This window comes from Oryctolagus cuniculus, chromosome 9 (assembly GCF_964237555.1).
Source record: "Oryctolagus cuniculus chromosome 9, mOryCun1.1, whole genome shotgun sequence".
NCBI lineage: Eukaryota > Metazoa > Chordata > Mammalia > Lagomorpha > Leporidae > Oryctolagus > Oryctolagus cuniculus.
In genome coordinates, this window is record NC_091440.1 from 130,899,965 (window position 1) to 130,916,322 (window position 16,358).

The 16,358-nt window shown below is 40.9% G+C and overlaps 1 protein-coding gene across 20 annotated transcripts in view; it reads right to left on the bottom strand.

Annotated features, from left to right (window-relative positions):
* KIF21A (kinesin family member 21A) overlaps positions 1 to 16,358 on the bottom strand; it is a 177,680-nt gene that overhangs the window by 37,664 nt on the left and 123,658 nt on the right. For 13 of the 20 annotated variants that reach the window (XM_070049648.1, XM_070049647.1, XM_070049642.1 and 10 more), the window contains exons 12-17: positions 11,443 to 11,481; positions 7,567 to 7,657; positions 7,012 to 7,129; positions 6,055 to 6,243; positions 4,352 to 4,551; positions 3,185 to 3,292 (exon numbers count right to left, since the gene is read on the bottom strand). In XM_070049648.1, coding sequence (XP_069905749.1) covers positions 3,185 to 3,292; positions 4,352 to 4,551; positions 6,055 to 6,243; positions 7,012 to 7,129; positions 7,567 to 7,657; positions 11,443 to 11,481 — 745 coding nt within the window. The remainder of the gene's footprint in view (positions 1 to 3,184; positions 3,293 to 4,351; positions 4,552 to 6,054; positions 6,244 to 7,011; positions 7,130 to 7,566; positions 7,658 to 11,442; positions 11,482 to 16,358) is intronic. The other 7 variants (XM_070049638.1, XM_070049650.1, XM_070049636.1 and 4 more) reach the window with 1 other exon arrangement.

The window sequence follows — 16,358 nt, forward strand, 5'->3', positions numbered from 1 at the left end:
AGTCCTAGAAAGGAAGGAAGCAGTGATACATGCTACAACATGGGCAAACCTTGCAACGTCATGCTACGTGAAAGAAGCCAGATACGAAAGATAAAATAAGGGATGATTGCACTTCTATTCAGTGTCCAGAGAAGGCAAATCTACAAGTACAAAAAAGTAGATTAGTAGCTGTCTCAGGCCAAGCAGCAACAGAGAACGAATGCTAATGAGTGTGGGGTTTCCAGTTAATTGAAAATAGATCTTTGTGAAAAATAACAATGGGAATTAGAGAGGGAGTAGGCCAAGGGTGGGCGTGCAGGCACAAGGGAGGATAGGATGGGGAAAATCACTATGTTCCTAAATTTTTATATATGAAATGTATGAAGTTTGTATACCTTAAATAAAAGGTTTCTAGGTTAAAAAATTTATTATAATTTCAACTTCAAAAAGAAAAATGTGCTGGAATTAGATAATGGTGACCACTGGAAAACCCTATGAATATATTAAAAACTTGAACTGTATAATTTAAAGTTGTGAACTTCATGGTATATGAATCATATCTGATTTTTTTAAATCAGTAATTTTAGAAAGTGTTTCATAGGCCAGCACTGTGGCAAAGCAGGTAAAACTGACTGCAGTGCTGGCATCCCATATGGGTGCAGGTTCAAGTCCCAGCTGCTCCACTTCCCATCCAGCTCCCCGTTGATGTGCCTGGGAAAGCAGAAGTTGGCCCAAGTCCTTGGGTGCCTGCACCCACCTGGGAGACCTGGATGAAGCTCCTGGCTCCTGGCTTCGGCCTGGTCCAGCCCTGACCATTGCGCCCATTTGGGGAGTGAACCAGCAGATGGAAGACCTCTCTTTGTCTCCCTCCCTCCCTCCCTCCCTCTCTCTCTCTCTCTCTCTCTCTCTGCCTCTCCTTCTCCGTAACTCTGACTTTCAAATAAAATAAATAAATATTAAAGAAAGAAAAGAAAGTATTTCTTGATTTCAGTAGGATAGAATCTACAATGCTCAGGAACTGAATGGGACAAATACATTGATTACCACAATACATCAGCACACATGGAAAAAATATGGGGTTATTGGACCACAATATCTACTTTTCTACCTTTTTACTCTCTCCTATCTCCTTTCATTTTCGGTGTCGATTTCCCTTTTCTAAAATACACAATATGCCCATAATTTTCAAGGGAAGATCTATAAAAAGTTGACCAAGACTGAAACCCAGTCAATAAAAGAGCATAAAAAGATGACACCTTCTTCTTTTAAGAAAATAAACTCAGGGGGCTGGTGCTGTGACATGATGGGCTAAAGCCTCTGCCTGCAGCACTGGCATCCCATGTGAGCACCGGTTCTAGTCCTGGCTGCTCCTCTCGCAGTCCAGCTCTCTGCTGCAGCCTGGGAAAGCTGTAGAAGATGGCCCAAGTGCTTGGGACCCTGCACCAGTGTGGGGGACCCAGAAGAAACTCCTGGCTTTGGATCAGCCCAGCTCTGGCTGTTGTAGCTGTTTGGGGAGTGAACCAGTAGATGGAAGACCTTTCTCTCTGTCTCTCCCTCTCACTGTTTGTAACCCTACCTCTCCAATAAATAAATGAAAAAAGAAAATAAACTCAGAAATATAATTTCTTCATTTTAAAGAAATAATCGTATTACAAGAAATTGTACAGAATAAGAAGGAAAAAAATCAATTGTGGCCCAAAACCCAAGCATAACTATAGTTAGCATACTGGTATGAACCCCTCAATTACAATCAAGATGTAGGTATTAAATACTACTTTACAATTAATGTGAGATCAGTTGTTCTTCATGTGACTACAGCTCACAAAGTGAAATGGATCATTATTGACTTAACCATTTCTCATATGTGAAGCAACTTGGTTGCCCTTACTTTTTTCACAACTACAAACAAATCAAAGGTGAAGGTTTTAACAAACAGCAGTTACTCTTACTTCAGATTATGTTCTTAGTCTGAGTTCACAGACGTAAACTTCTTGAAACAAAGGAGATGAGAACATTCACAGCTCTTAGACAAGCCTCCTCCAGAGAGGACTGGTTATGGTTCCAAGAACATATGCAAGAACCTCTAGTCCAGGAAGCATCCTGAAATTGCTATTTCTTTTTTTTTTCTTTTTTTTTTTTTTTTTTGACAGGCAGAGTGGACAGTGAGAGAGAGAGACAGAGAGAAAGGTCTTCCTTTGCTGTTGGTTCACCCTCCAATGGCTGCTGCGGCCAGCACACCGTGCTGATCTGAAGGCAGGAGCCAGGTGCTTCTCCTGGTCTCCCATGGGGTGCAGGGCCCAAGCACTTGGGCCATCCTCCACTGCACTCCCTGGCCACAGCAGAGAGCTGGCCTGGAAGAGGGGCAACCGGGACAGAATCCGGCACCCCAACTGGGACTAGAACCCGGTGTGCCAGCGCCGCTAGGCGGAGGATTAGCCTGTTGAGCTGCGGCGCCGGCCAACTGAAATTGCTATTTCCTTTAACACTGCAATTAGCCCCTCAGTCTCGCCTGAGATAAGCAGCCACCAAGAAATACACCTCAAACAAAACTTATAATATTAGTGTTTTTCATAAATTTCTATGTTGAATTACTGTAATCTACACACCATCATAAATGGTATTTTATAAAGTCAATGTTTATTTATTCTCCTTTTTTTTCCTTCTTTTTTTGCCCCCAGAAGCCCTTTATTTCAGAAATAAAAACCTCATGCTTTTCATAAATACAACTCTAGGAATACAGTGATTCTTCCCTCCCACCCACACTCCCACCCCTCTTCCTCCTCAACCTGCATGTAACAGGTGTAGTGTGAGGGGCATTTGGCCTGGGCGTTCAGGTGCTCATACAGATGCTGGGGCCCCCATCTGAGTGCCTGGGTTAGGTTTCCGGCTATAGACCCCAATTCTGTCTTCTTGCTTGGGGTCCCTGAGAGGCAGCAGTGAATATTCAAGCAGTAGCTGCCTGCCACCAACATGGAAGGCTGGGATTGAGTTCCTGGCTCCTGGCTTCAGCCCAGCCCTGCCCTGACATTCCGCAGGAAGAGGGAGTGAATCGGTGGATACAAGCTCTTTCTCTCTCTGTTTCTCTCTGCCTCTCAAATAAGTTAATTTTTTTGAGTTGCTCTATAAGAAATGTATCCACTGTTTATTAGACAACCTTGTTCAATATACAACGCTCGTAAATACATAAGAGCTAAAGTTCACTCACGTCTCTTTTACGCTGATCCTTTTTCAACTGTGCGATCTCTCTGTTTCTTCTAGACTCCGTCAATCTGGCTTTCTCTTGCTCTTCTTTCATTTGCTTCATTAGACGAACCTAAAATCAGGCATACACAGCTACTGCGATTGCTCCTGACAACGTTCAGCACACAAACCGCACACACAAAAGGAAACACTTAGAAATCTGAGCACTTAAGAAGAAAACATGTAGAGTTTTGCTGCCCATTTTAAAAAACCAAGTCTCATTTTTGCAGGATTAAAACATTATTTCAAATACATTTCCACTGAACTGCTTAGTGGTCTATGCTTCTAATATTCAGTGTTCAATTGTTTGATAACTTGAATGAGATTTTTACTACCAACAAGGCTGTCTGACAGTGAACCAGTTACTTCAATTCTCCAGGCTTTGATTTTCTCATCTATGAAATGGAAATTATTAAATTACGAGAATTCAATGAGTTAATACCTGTCCAATACTTATAACCATGCCTGGCATATAGAAACAGCCTAACAAATTTTACCTATTGTTATTTTTGTCATCAGCAACTACAGAACAATCTAACTACTTCCTAAAGCATTCCTAAGCCAGCTATCTTATGTAAATTACACAGATTTTCATGCCTAAGAGTAATCATCCTTAAAAACAGGTAACAGATCAGGACCCACATATTCTTTGCTCAGAGGAAGAAAACTTGTATTTTTCTATGCTCATGAAAGATAAACACCAAATTCAAGTCAGTTTTTACCTCCTGGGGAATGGGTATAGGAGCAGGAAGAGGTACACAGAAATCTTAGTGTCTACTTACAACATCTTAAACTAGACAGCTGGTACAGTATGCATTGTGTTGTCACCCTTCCCCCACAATGTGAAATATTTTACACTTTTGTTAACGATGTGTAAAGGTTTTCAGAGGAGAAATATCTATCAAGGTCTAAGACATCTGCCGACTACATGATTGTCAGCTACACTAGAGAGAGGGGGTGCGACCCTCAACTGAGTGTTGGCCTTGGAAACAACTTCTAATGTCAAAGCAAGTACATCACTTGCAGAACTGGGTTACTTTTCACTGAGTATGGAAGGAACCACAATCATATTTGTGTCCCAAATGACACCAGCGTCTCCAACATGCAGCTCTACTGGGCCACGGGACCATACCTTGGTCTTCTTCATCTCCATCACATCCTGCTGCAGCTTCTTCAGCTGCTTCTCATACTGGGACTGGTTTTTCAGCAGCCTGGCATGCTCCTTCTGAGCCGCCTGAAGCCTCTGCAACTCCTTGTTCATGGCTTGGAGCTTCTTCTCATATTCGGACTTCACTTTTTTTGCCTTCTCTTCTGAGTAAGATTCTACTGAACCTAAGTGAGCAAAGGATATTTGTACTGACTTGTTCTTGTGAGACGCAGATTATCACTTCACAGATTCACAGCCTATGGCCTTGGAGAAAAGCTGCCTCATACACACACCCCGGAGGCCAGGGATTATTCCACCATCCTGTTTGTTTGTTTGTTTGTTTGTTTGTTTTTGACAGGCAGAGTGGACAGTGAGAGAGAGAGAGACAGAGAGAAAGGTCTTTCTTTGCCGTTGGGTTACCCTCCAATGGCCGCCGCGGCTGGTGAGCTGTGGCCGGCACACCACGCTGATCCGATGGCAGGAGCCAGGTGCTTCTCCTGGTCTCCTACCACCACCCTTTTCTTATCCTTTTTTTTTTTTTAAAGATCTATTTATTTACTTGAAAGTCAAAGTTTTAGAGAGAGAGAGAGAAAGAGATCTTCCAATGGTTGGCTCTCGTCCCAAATGGCTGCAATGGCCATGCCTGGACCAAGCCACAGTGAGGATCCAGGAATTTCTTCCAAATCTCCCACATGGGTGCAGGGGACCAAGAATTTGGGCCATCTTCTGCTGCTTTTCCCAGACCATTACAATGGAGCTGGATCAGAAGTGGGGCAGCCAATACACAAACTAGTACCCATGTTGCAGGTGGCAGTTTAACCCGCTATGCCACACCATTAGCCCCTCTCTTCTTTTCTTAACTTGTTTCATGATTATTAGAATTTGTTTTTCTTATTTATATGTCCCTCATGGATTGAATTTCTGGCTTTGGCCTGGCACAGGTCGGGCTATGTGGGCATTTAGGGAGCAAACCAGTAGATCAGAGTGAGTTTTCTCTTTCTCTGCCTCTGCCTCTCAAATAAATACAAATAACACTAAAGTTAACTCTATACTGATAATAAATAAATAAATATGTACCCATTATAAAACAGAAAAACACACAGATGAAAATACTTAAATACCTATATAGCACTAAAAAAGAACAATAATATTTAACATAATGAGACAAATCAATAATACCTAAATATTTATTTATTTATTTATTTTTATTTGACAGGTAGAGTTATAGACAGTGAGAGAGAGAGACAGAGAGAAAGGTCTTCCTTCCATTGGTTCACCCCCCAAATGGCCACTACGGCCAGAGATGGGCCAGGCCAAAGCCAGGAGTCAGGAATTCAAGCCAGGCCTCCCACATAAGTGGCAGAGAAGACACCTCCTTCATCCTCCCGACAAGAGTATGTATAACAGAAAGCCGGAACTGAGAAAGAAGCCATGACTGGAATCCAACATGGGACGCAAGCGTCCTAAGCAGAGACTTAACCAGTGCATCACACGGCCACTTGCACACTAACATTTAATACAGCTAGAGAACCATGATGGGACATACATAATTTTTCAAAAAAAATCTCATACTTTGCTTTGCAAAGAATAATCATAATGTGACTCTAACTTTTTTCTTCTACAGGAAAAGAAGGCAAAGCCCACTTGCTTCCACTTGACCCTTCAGGTGAACCCCAGGGAAGTCTCACCCAGGTTCTGAAGCACCTGGTCCCTCTCCAGCTGAGTGTCCCGGATCTTATGCTGCAGCACCATCAGCTTCTCTTCATATTGCTTTTTCAGCGTCTGCAGCCTCTTCTGGCTGTTTTCTAGCTCATCAATCAGCTTTTGCTTAATGGCAATTTCACAAGTAATGTTCGCTAAGTCTGCTTGGTAGTTGGCTGTTTATAAAGGAAGAAAATAAAAATACTAGGAATATGCCGAAGTATCATAATTCCAGCTTTCAAACCACAACATAAAGAGTCGTCATCAACATCCAGATATTTACTTGGTAGCTATTAGGGAGATTTTCTGGGAGAATGAAAAACTAAAAGGTGAACAGAAAGTGCTCCCATTAGGGACAACAGATGCTATCTGTACCAAACAAACGTGCAAACGACACAACGCCTGACCCAAGCAGATGAAGCTTAGGTGCCTTGGAGGGCGCAAGTGGGTCAGGACGAATAAAAGCTGCATTCATCACAGGTGAAATGGATGCTTTCTTTGTGGCAACTAATAGATAAAGTGTAAGAAAAAGGTAACGTAGAAGAGTGCAATCAGCATCTCGAGATTCGATTATCGTTTACGGACCTTGTCTATGCTGCTGAGGACCAGTGGTCTTTCTGGTTGAATTATTGTTGACTTCTTTATTTAGTGGAGGGTTAAGCTTGTGATTAGAAAGTAAACTGAAATTATACCATCACAAAAATTAAGAGAAAAATAAAAAATGAAGAAAGAGGGGTAGCAACAGTGAGGCAGGAAGGATGAGAAGCATCACTATGCTTTTTAAAGCTTTATATGTGAATGAAATCTGTCCTTTTATATAAATAAATAACTTTTTTTTATAAAAGAGATCATTCTTCAAACTGTAAGCAAATAAAAAAAGCTTTCTGTGAAAGCCAAAACAACTCCACCAACTGAAGTCTGGCCCTGCGTGAGAGTGCAAGTACCTTTTTCGTCTGATTCGGAATCTGAATCATCAGAGCTTTCTCCCCCTTCCATGTCCTCTTCCTCCTCCTCCTCCTCTTCTTCTTCATCCTCATGATCACTCACTTCTTGGCACTCTTCCTAAAAGGTGATTTGCAATCATTAAAAGCACAACACTGGCAAAGAAACCAGTGACCTCATTAAGTAAGAGAATGCAGACTACAAAGTACAGAAACATAGAACTTCTACTTTTCATCAGTTCAAACATTATGCCAAGAATTTCACCTTATTACTAATAATTTTATCTTACAACTAAGAGCATTTCATCCATCATGGCATTCTTTCTCATAAACACACACACACACACACACACACACACACGGCCTTCCTAATACACCAGGCAGAACTGCCAGTATTTTACAGCTCACATTCTAAAGAAAGAAGTCCTCAAGGAAGTGGTGCAACCTAGATGCATGAAGACCATTTCCTTCCCTACATGCAACACCGTACAGTCATCAGCAACCAGGAGCAACCTGACCCAGTGACCAAAACACACACATTCACTCTTTCCCACTTACCACTTCCAGCTCATTACTCTCTCTCTCTGAAACCCCTTTGTCTTCCTTCTTCTCCTGGTCAGTATCTGTATTATCCTCCTTATTAGCCACACTAAAATAAAATAAAAAAAAGGAATGGAAAGGTATAGTGTTAAAGTGGAGAGGAAAATTATTTTTTCTATCAAATTTTTAAAAACTATTAACTACATGTGAAAAAAAATTAAAGTTGGTCAGTTGACTGCACAAAGCTATCCCATCTATTGCTTCTAATGCTTCAGAGAAAAATAGAAAACTTGCTCAACCAATGGTACACTGATTCATATCACTGGGAAAGGCTAAATGTCTAGAAACACTGAGGAATGGATTACATCCTGAAGCATGAGATCTGATAAGACAGCTAAGAAATAGTCACAGCAACAACCAACTAACCACAATGCAAAGCAATCGAATTGCAAAACAAATCAAACAAACATTTTTGTTTTCTCATCTGAATACCTTAAACTTTTCCTATATTAATACAAAGGTCTAACAACTGATGCCCTAATAATACTAAGGGTAAATCTAAAGCCCCCAAATCCTCCTGCTCTCAGTAAGTTTGTCGACACTGGCTGGACCCCATCAGAGTGCCCCCTTTCCAGTATCAGCATAAACACTTTATTCTTATGTCATTCCCAACAGCAGAGAGAGGGGCTGCTTCTCACTATGTTCTCCGGAATGGGTCTTTGAGGGCTAGCAATGTGGCGTAGCAGGGTAAGCTGCCACTTGCGATGCCAGCATCCCATATGGGCACCAATTTGCATGCCGGCTGCTCCATGTCCGATCCAGCTCTCTGCTTACATGCCTGGGAAGGCAGCGGAAGTGGAGCAGACTCGCACTAGACTCCCACATTTAATCAAGCTAAATAACACCAAGAAAGTGAACTTCGAGTGAATCTATCTGAGGAAGATTTGTTTTTGTGCTAGATTTTCAAATCACTAAGAATCAAAAGAATACTCTAATAAGGCAATAATTCTCCAAATAAAATTCCTCTAGAAAGAAATTCAAACCCCTATCAGAATAGATTCATAGCAGCCATCATTTCTTTCTGTTATATTAAATAATACTATGGATTTATTTTTAGCTTCAAAGCAAAAAAAATTAATCTCATTAATACCCTGTTATTATTCCTTAACTCTAAAGTTTAATTCTAGCCTTCTATTCTAAGATATTTTTGTACTCAGAGCAACATGAGGTTCAATATTTTTCCCTGTAAGCATTCTTTGGAGTTTGTTGTATTTACTCTCTGTCTTTTCCACTAGACTGTAAGCCTCACTGGGGCAGGGATATTTATGTTTGGCTCAGCACTACATCCCTGAGAGGGCCTGGCATTCTCTCTGTTCCTGTTAATTAAACCAATCCCTGTAAACTATGCACAAACATCTCAGTTTGTGTCATGTACTAGCTGATACTGGAGCACAGCAGTGCAGCCCAAAGGTGCATAAAGACGCAAGGAAGACAGCACCTCTCGACTGAAGGGGAAACACCAGCAGGAATGCGAAAAAACAGACTCAGCTGGAGCAGTCAGGTAAATTGTAACAGGGCTCCATGACTACCCTTAACTCATGGTGCTACAGAGAAACACACTTGCAAACCAAGACCCAGGTAGGAAAAGCCTTCAAGACAGACAGGAAACAATGTTATGTGATACACAGAATGTCACTAGGGTTGCTTATGATATGTCAGGACTGCAGATTCTAGCATGCATTTCAGGCTGAGAATCTATAGCAAAAGGTCCCTTCCTCCAGTCACCAAATTAGAAGGCCAACAACACATACCCCAGCAGCGCTGCACACTAAGGGTTAAGGTCTGAGGCTGAGGGCTAGGGAAGGGACTGTGTCAGGTAGACATGCCCCTGGGCTTGCTACCTGCTCCCCTGTGCAGTGCCCTATCCCACCTGCGACTGCTGCAGCACTCAGCTTCTATTCTTGTCAGTTCCTTCATTATGTCCATGCCAAATTCCCTTCCGCTGGGGTTACAACCACACGGCCCCCTCATTCTGAATACATGACAGTATTTTCACTTACATGTAAATTTAACTCATATATGCTGTTCACACCACTCTGATGCAGAAGAATCAGCAGTCATAACTTTACACGTTTAATTTATCTTAACAAATCACTTAAAGTGTAAACTCTTAAAATACACATTATAATCATTGTATAATCATTGTTAACTCAAATATTCAAGTTTTCCTTGATAAACTGAGGCAAATTGATACCTAAGTTAACTAAGTGGCAAAGGAAGATATTGAAATCTGCACTTTATATAAAATCAGAATCTTGGGAGCTGGAAGGAACATTGGTGATTAACCCTTTCATTTAGCAAACAAAAAAGAAACTGTGGCCTGAGGGAGCTGATTCACGGGAGGGGACGCACTAGGAGTCCTGGCTCCCAGGTCCATATTCCAGAATCTTGCGCTCAAAGTTCAGTTCACAGGCGAAAAGCACCTGCAACACCCAGGAGCTGCTGGAGCTGCAGAACCCCGGCTCCAGCGCGGTCCTCCTGAGCCAGACTCTTCAGAGGATCAAACGCCCAGGAGAAGGGCTGCCCTGGAACACCAACTGCCCTCTCTCTCCTCCAGGGCTCACGTAGAGCCGCACGTGAGCTCTGCTCGCTCAGCACACTGAAGACTGAGCCTTGCAGGGAATAAAACGCGTCCACACACAGCTCTGACAGGACACCTCATTTTGACTTTTCATTAAGAAGAAATTCCATAACTGTAATGCTTAATTTAATTCCAGTAGAAAATGTGTATTCCTAGGGGTATACTGGTTAGGTGAATTCTAGTATTACTGATAGTTACAAAGTTGCAGAATACTTTTAAAAAGTTATAGACTTAAGGAATATTAGTATGTACATGAGAAAAATTATGAAATATGAAATTGTACTATGGAATGTATATTATAAAGTAATTTTCAGAAAATAAAAACATTAAGTATCAAAATATTTAAAGATATTCACTTAACCAAATAGCAAAAGTTCTCAAATTCTTATTTAAATAGATGAAATTTCTAACATATTTCTTCTAAAATACTTAAGTATTCTTTTGAGATTTTATTTTCTTAATCATTTTGATGATTTAATCTAGAAAAATTAAGTTGAGAAAAATCTATGAGGACAAGTTCTGCTAAGAAATAAAACACTACTTGCCACTTGCTTTAACAATCACAATACCAAAAAAAAGCAAAATGCGAAATAGTATCATATAGAGAAATTTGGCTTCTGAATTTGCCCACGTTGCAAACATAAAAAAAAAAGTGACACTCCTGATTTTGATACCCACTTCAAATACATTTTAAATGCAGAAATTGCTTTTAAATTTTAACCTCAGGGATACCTTGCAATTTTAACTGTAGTAAGGCCACAGTTTCCTTTTGATTTGTTGCCATTTTAATGTTGTTTTCTGACAAGATTACATCAAGTAAAGGAGAGAGGAGGGAGGGGTACACCCATGACCGCACACACAGAAGCAAAATGTCAATTCCTACCCCAGTTATAACTTCCACCCTGCTCACAAGTTTCTGAATAATAAATAATTACTGATTTTTTATTAATCATATTGTATTTTCTTGGTCATTTTTAGAGTAGAAAAGGTAATTTATTATCATAATTATGATATCTGGAAATCACATGAAATTGCCTGAATTTAGATTCAAATAACTGGTGAAGGTTTTGTTCCTTAAAAGTACATTGTTAAAATTTGCTTTGACATGTCATTTTTATAAAGTCATCATTTCTTTTAGGAGCACCCAGTTTATCTAGTCTGAAACAATCTATAATTCTATAATACATCTTCTTGTGAATGGCAACTAAGTATGCAAATGACATTTTAATGAAAAACCTGGGAAATATTCCAACCTTCTTTCTTCTCGACTGCTTTCCTCAAGTTTCTGTAGCCTTCAAAATCACGGGGCACAGTATTGGAAGGCCAAGCCAATGAAGGACAAACCCGACAGTAAAAGGCGAGAGTGGTGAGGAGGTAAAAATGATACATGAGCTTGAAGACTTCAAAATGAATTTTAAAAGATATCATCAAAGGACAATACACAGTAAAAAGGCAATACATTTTGAATGAATAAAAAGTAAGTAGGAAATCATGCAGCATTGAGTTTAAGAAGAGTATACAGCCTCTCAGTTGACCAGTTCAACATTACAATGCAGTCTCATGGTCACTGATCATGGGATGCCATTGAACTTATCATTGTATAACGAACTTTTTTGTCAGCTTCTCAAAAAGCCTGCTTTCAATAAGATCCTCCTCTGTTTATACCTTTACAGAAGATCTTTTCACAGCATCATTAAAACAATTTCACAAAGTAATGCCTTTATACCATAACATGAAAATATCACTAACACTACATACTAGGATTCTACTCTTGAAAATGCATTTTCAATTTTAATATTTACATGTGAACATTAAATCTAAAAAATAAATTCTATTTCAAAATTATACATGAAATGGTATGACAGGCAAATGAGTATGGTTGTTATGAAGTCAACGAAAAACTGTGATTTATTAATTAGAAATAAAATCTCATAATATTAAGGTTAAAGATTTTATTATATTGTCATAAATCACCTACCAAAAGGAAGTATCTAAGGCAAAGTTTTAAAAAACGGGGAATACAGTACTTTCCACTAATAAGGGATTTTTGCATCAGAAAAGTCTGACTTTAGATTCAGTTCATTTGCAGTATAATTTAATCAATATCCAGCACACAAGCATGGGGGATCGTCACTCAGTGAAACGTACTGTATACCAGGATTTGTTGCATAGACAAAAGGATAGATGTGCTAGGCTCCGATGATCATGTATCAATACGGATACAGCATCCTTCCGCTCCAATTCCAAAACTATCGTTGGAATCACCAGTATTTATGACATGAAGTGACTGAGCCAAGAAGGCATTATTTCATCAAGACTATTTTTCTCATATTGACTTCATAAGTGTGCTCATGGCCGGCACCGCGGCTCACTAGGCTAATCCTCCACCTTGCGGCGCCGGCACACTGGGTTCTAGTCCCGGTCGGATTCTGTCCAGGCTGCCCCCCTTCCAGGCCAGCTCTCTGCTGTGGCCCGGGAGGGCAGTGGAGGATGGCCCAAGTGCTTGGGCCCTGCACCCCATGGGAGACCAGGAGAAGCACCTGGCTCCTGCCTTCGGATCGGCCGCGGTGGCCATTGGAGGGTAAACCAACAACAAAAGGAAGACCTTTCTCTCTGTCTCCCTCTCTCTCACTGTCCACTCTGCCTGTAAAAAAAAAAAAAAAAAAAAGTGTGCTCACACAGGATTTTTATTCACGGGTCTGTGGCCATTTCTCACAGTCACACTCTACAGAGCGATGAAAATACGAGGCTAGCCATCTTTCTGAGAAGTAAGTATGCAGACCAACATCTACCCAGGATCATGGTCTAGTCCTAAAACTAGAAAAGGAGAGAAATCTGTGTGTTTCTACAGTTTCAACCAGGGTCACTCGATGCAAACAGAGTGCAGTCTGATAGACAAGTGAACTCTTTCATGTTCCAAGTCATTTAAAGCTAGATATCCAAAATAAGGGACTGAATGTGTAGCTGATAAATTTTCTTTGTCCAAACACACACACAAAAGGAAACAATATTTACATCTAAACTGGGCTTAGATTGAGCAAGCAGGCTTAGACTGATGATAATAAGCTATCAAGTCCCAAAAGACCTGGGTCCCTGGTGGAGAGCTGAAATTTTCTGTTTTCGACATAAAGAAATTTTTTTTTTACCTTACACAAGAGAGCTATGTCAAAATGTATAAATGACATGAGCTAATAAATAAGCTTTAAATGCCTTCCTGATTGCCTTTAAAAAACATTACAATTGAGGGCAGCACTGTGGCATAGCAGGTAAAGGAGCCACCTGTGATGCTGGCATCCCATATGGGTACTGGTTTGAGTCCTGGCTGCTCCACTTCCCATACAGCTCTCTGCTAACGTGCCTGGGAAAGCAGTGGAAGATGGCTCAAGTCCTTGGGTGCCTGTACCTACGTGGGAAACCTGGAAGAGGCTCCTGGCTCCTGGTTTTGGACTGACACAGCTCCAGCCATTGCAGCCCTTTGGGGACTGAACCAGTGGATGGATACATCTCTCGCTCTCTCTCTCTCTCTCTCTCTCAACCTCCCCCCCCCCACCTATCTGTAACTCTGCTTTTAAATACATAAATCTTTAAAGACAAATTATGGGGCTGGTGCTGTGGCTCAGTGTATTAACGCCCTGGCCTGAAGCGCCGGTATCCATATGGGCGCTGGTTCGAGACCTGGCTGCTCCACTTCTGATCCAGCTCTCTGCTATGGCCTGGAAAAGCAGTAGAAGATGGCCCAACTCCTTGGGCCCCTGCACCCTTGTGGGAGACCAGGCAGAAGCTCCTGGCTCTTGGCTTTGGATCGACCCAGCTCCAGTCGTTGTCGCCAATTGGGGAGTAAACCATTGGATGGAAGACCTCTCTCTCTCTCTGTCTTTCCTCTCTCTGTGTAACTCTGACTTTCCAATAAATAAATAAATCTTAAAAAAAAAAAAAAGACAAATTACAATTGGAGCCAGCATTGTGGTGTAATGGATAAAGCTGCTGCCTAAGATGCCAGCATCCCACACGGGCATCGGTTCAAGACTTCAGATCCTGCTCTCTACTAATGCACCTAGGAATGTAGTGGAAGATGGCCTAAATGTTTGGGTCCCTGCACCCATATTGGAGACCCAGAAGAAGCTCCAGGCTCCTGGCTTCAGCCTGACCCATCTCCAGCCACTGAAGCCATTGGGGAGTGAATCAGCAAATGGAAGGTCGGTCTCTCTTTCTCTCTCTCTCTCTCTCTCTCCCTCTAACACTGCCTTTCAAATACATAAATAAATCTTTTAAAAATTACAATCAACAGTTCATAAAGACAGTTGAGGGGCAGAGAAATAATCTAATGCCCTGACACTTCTCCATAATTTAGTGGAGCTCAGTTTTTTTGCTAGCCCTTCTTCTGTAGCAGGTGAGAGACAGAGACCAATCTCACCAATCACTTTTAACATTTGTGTACTTGAACAATAAGTAAAGTCTCTTCAATTAATTAAAGGTAAATAACCTGGCTAAAATGACACCCATGACCCCTGGACCCTTGTTTTCCTATCTCTACACCTTTGGTTCATTTTACAGCTCAACAGAAAACGAGCACTAAACAAGCAGAAGTGTAACCCTTAAAACCTCATCATTTGCTACCAATTACACCTTTGACAAAGACAGTGGCAGAAGATGATGAAACTGAGGTAAAGAGGACTGGGGGCAAGCTCCTGAAACTCAAGCATGACTTTTGTCATCAATGAGCCAGCTGCTCCTCCTCCCACCAACTCCTGAGACTACTACAGCTGAAACCAACTACACAAAGTAAAATACATTAGACAACAAGGATGCCCTGAACAACATGGAGCCAAAGGAAACAGGGACATAGCCATAAAAGTCAGAGTAGCTTCCCAGAGCCCAGTCCGGAAGTCAAGTCCCAGATGAGGTTTAGAAACTCCAAGACAAAAGATGGGGAAACATCTTCCCTACTGTGTTTGATTCTTTTTTTTTTTTCTTTCATTAAGTTATACTGCCCAAAATTTCACCATGTGGATTCAGGGATCCTTTTCAAAAGTTATAAACAACTTAGAAAGGATGCTCATTAGCCATCAGTCATTTCCAGTGGTGCGAATTTCCTTCACTCAGATGGCTTTGCTCCTGAAGATAAAGAATAAAAGTAGATAACTCTGAAATCGGGAGCATTCTGGGGAATGGACGATGGGTGGAGGCCAACTTGGGTGAGGAGTGGACAGCGGGAGGGAGGCACAGGTCAGGGCAGCGCTGGCCACAGAACATCAGCAAGAACAAAAGACTAAAGCAGAAACTCACAATTTGTTTCCCCGAAGATTGGCTGTCACTCACCAAAGGGAAGATTTCTTTATTCTATTTGACCTTTCCTACTCCCTGCTAAATTGCGGTTACCACACTACAAAATGTGCAAAAATCATTTTGTGTTAGTGAGCTAGACGTCACGTATCTATAACATGTTCTAGAGAAAAATTAGTCTGAACTCCCCAACAACTAATTTTTTAATGAACTGAAACTTGGAACTTTGCAATGTCCTCCTGATAAAAGAGATATATATGAGACATGCAATACAACTCAACCAAAATCTACCCCTCCAGACAGGAGCTACCATACCCAGGCAATGCTCCCAGAACACTCAGTCCTCACTCCGTAAAGCTGCTGTCATCTAAACACTTCTGGACTCTTGGCTTACTGCTTTTTTTTTTTTAATTACTGTTTGACTATATTGTTTGTCCATATTTTTACACACTTGCTCTTAGCCAAAAGGCCAAGAAGCGATTGCTTGTCCATATTTTTAAAATGGGAACTCACATGACATGCTTCAAAAGTTATTAGGACCAAAATATGATGAGCTAAATGCTTTATCAAACTCAGTAAAATAATATTTATTTTTCATATAGAACATTTCAGTTTAGTGTGGTAAGGCAAACTCAATTAAATTCTACGCATTTTTATAAATAGTAATATGAATTCATAAACTGCCCCCCTCAATACTTTTATAAAACATAGTATTTGTACATAATATTTTAAAAATATAAGGTAAATTTGTTAGGCTCAGAAATCAAATAGGTGGCAGTTTTTCAAAGATACACTATATGATGTGTTTGAAAATGACTGATAGACCATTTTCAAAAGCATTCTATAGGAGCACTAATTGGGGGAAGTGGTAATTCTTCTCAGTCTA